The sequence below is a fragment of the Triticum aestivum genome, chromosome 2D (genome assembly GCF_018294505.1).
Source record: "Triticum aestivum cultivar Chinese Spring chromosome 2D, IWGSC CS RefSeq v2.1, whole genome shotgun sequence".
Classification (NCBI taxonomy): domain Eukaryota; kingdom Viridiplantae; phylum Streptophyta; class Magnoliopsida; order Poales; family Poaceae; genus Triticum; species Triticum aestivum.
The window spans coordinates 129,226,254-129,228,034 of record NC_057799.1 but is presented as its reverse complement, the minus strand read 5'-3'; the positions used below and the strand labels follow the sequence as shown (position 1 = coordinate 129,228,034).

Here is a 1,781-nt window from a genome sequence, read left to right as displayed (position 1 = left end):
TTTGGTCGCATCAACTGCAATATCACGCCACACGGTGTGATAATAATGTTCAAAACCAGATTTGCTCCCATGGTTTCAGCGATCCAGGCCTATCTGTATTCTCGTCTTCATCGAATGCCAGGAAGACGCCAGTTTTGACTATGGAAATGCGACGTACGTACGTACGTACCCATCGACCGAAACGAAAGAGATACGATGACGACGCATAGGTAGTGCGACAACGTTGACCCGGCTTGCCATCGGCCGCGGGAGAGAGGCGGGCGGGCTGACCTGACACGGGAACTGTTCAACCTTTGACGAGCGAGCTCCAAAAACAGCAGGCCGCTCATGGTTTCTCGATAGATCCCGGGGTCGCCCACAGAAATCCGTCTCCCGAGACGCCGTCGCAGCCTGCTGATCCTGCTCGATCGCCTCGCTGGACACTCACGTATGTATGTATATATATCTCTGGATACAATGGGCAAACCATTGGCAGGGAAGAGGAAAGAGCAGCGTCTTTCATCAGAGTTTAGATCAATCGCGAAGCGCAACGCTAGGCCAGGCGACGACATGGGCCGTTGGTTGAAGCCAGATGTACGTGCAAGATCGTTTTACTGATATGCAATTTTGTCATGCACAGTTTTGCCTTGTTAATTAGTACGAGTACTCTATAGTATTGCTTCAGGATGTTTTTGTATCTTGCACGCGTTGATTAAAGATCCTGGCGCTGCAGGTTTACCCGCTGATCGGCGCGATGTCGCTGGTGACGGGGATGTGCGTCTTCCAGCTCACCCGGAACGTCTTCCTCAACCCAGACGTCAGGTGAGGCCTCCAAGCCACCCCGATCGTCGATCGGATCACTTCGATGCATGCATGTGGTTAACTCTTTTGCTCTCTTGTTTTGTTTAGGGTGAGCAAGAGCAACCGGCAGAGCGCGGTGCTGGAGAACGCGGAGGAGGGCGAGAGGTACAGCCAGCACGCCTTCCGCCGCTTCGTCAGCGCGCACCGCCCGGAGGTCTTCCCTGCCATCAACCGCTTCTTCTCAGGGTTCAGCGCCAAGTGATGATGGGTTCCATCGAACCGGCCGGCCGGGTGCAGTGCTTCTGTGTGTACGTGTGTCGCGTGTGGATATGTTAGTGATTGTGTCATTAGCGTGGAGGCGTCCCATGGATATGTACCAGACATGCCTCAAGTGAATAAATGGTTTGGGCAAATATAAGAGCAACTCTAGAAGAGCTGAACAAGCCATAATTTGAATCGTGACCCGCTGGCTATATGGAGTGCGCTTCATAATACTTTGAAGGCTGACAGGCCTCTGCGCAAAATACAAAATCGCCGAACGGCAGCCATCATCGTCTTTTTATTTGCTCTCATGATTTTAGTTTCAATTCAAGCAGCAATTTTCTTTTGCAGCCAAACAGTTCATAATTGTCATCAAACACGATAGACATAATTAGCAACTACTATATGCTATTGGCCAAAAATCGTCGCATTACATATATTTTACGACTTTGAAATATCGTTAAGCGGCATTTTCAAAATATACAATGTCCCTAATCGACATCGCAAACTACTACTACCTCCGCTACGCCGTCTCCACCGCCGCCTAGTTGTTGTCCTCCTCATCCTCCTCGCCTGACAAGCCATCCATGTAGGCAAACTCGTCGTTCTCCTCCTCGGAGCAACGAGCTATTGCTCCTCCTCTTGGTCGCTGGTTGTGGGGCCGAAGCGCTCATGGGTGTTTATTCCAATAACCATTCCTCTGTAATCTCTTTATTATTAGCTACTGGTTCAAAGTATGT

The 1,781-nt window shown here is 50.2% G+C and overlaps 1 protein-coding gene across 1 annotated transcript; it reads left to right on the top strand.

Moving 5' to 3' along the window:
• Window positions 1-427: 427 nt before the first annotated feature.
• LOC123049023 (uncharacterized) lies at window positions 428-1,336 on the top strand. The gene is made up of 3 exons (XM_044472028.1): window positions 428-573; window positions 713-801; window positions 889-1,336. The coding sequence occupies exons 1-3, from the start codon at window positions 430-432 to the stop codon at window positions 1,040-1,042; spliced, it is 387 nt and encodes a 128-aa protein (XP_044327963.1). The 5' UTR covers window positions 428-429; the 3' UTR covers window positions 1,043-1,336.
• Window positions 1,337-1,781: the final 445 nt, after the last annotated feature.

What these genes read in the sequence shown, in the direction of transcription:
- LOC123049023 (XM_044472028.1), top strand. Translation starts at nt 430, where the DNA reads ATGTATGTATATATATCTCTGGATACAATGGGCAAACCATTGGCAGGG. An exon ending in GCCGTTGGTTGAAGCCAGAT is followed by an intron (nt 574 to 712) that starts GTACGTGCAAGA and finishes CTGGCGCTGCAG; the next exon opens with GTTTACCCGCTGATCGGCGC. An exon ending in TTCCTCAACCCAGACGTCAG is followed by an intron (nt 802 to 888) that starts GTGAGGCCTCCA and finishes TGTTTTGTTTAG; the next exon opens with GGTGAGCAAGAGCAACCGGC.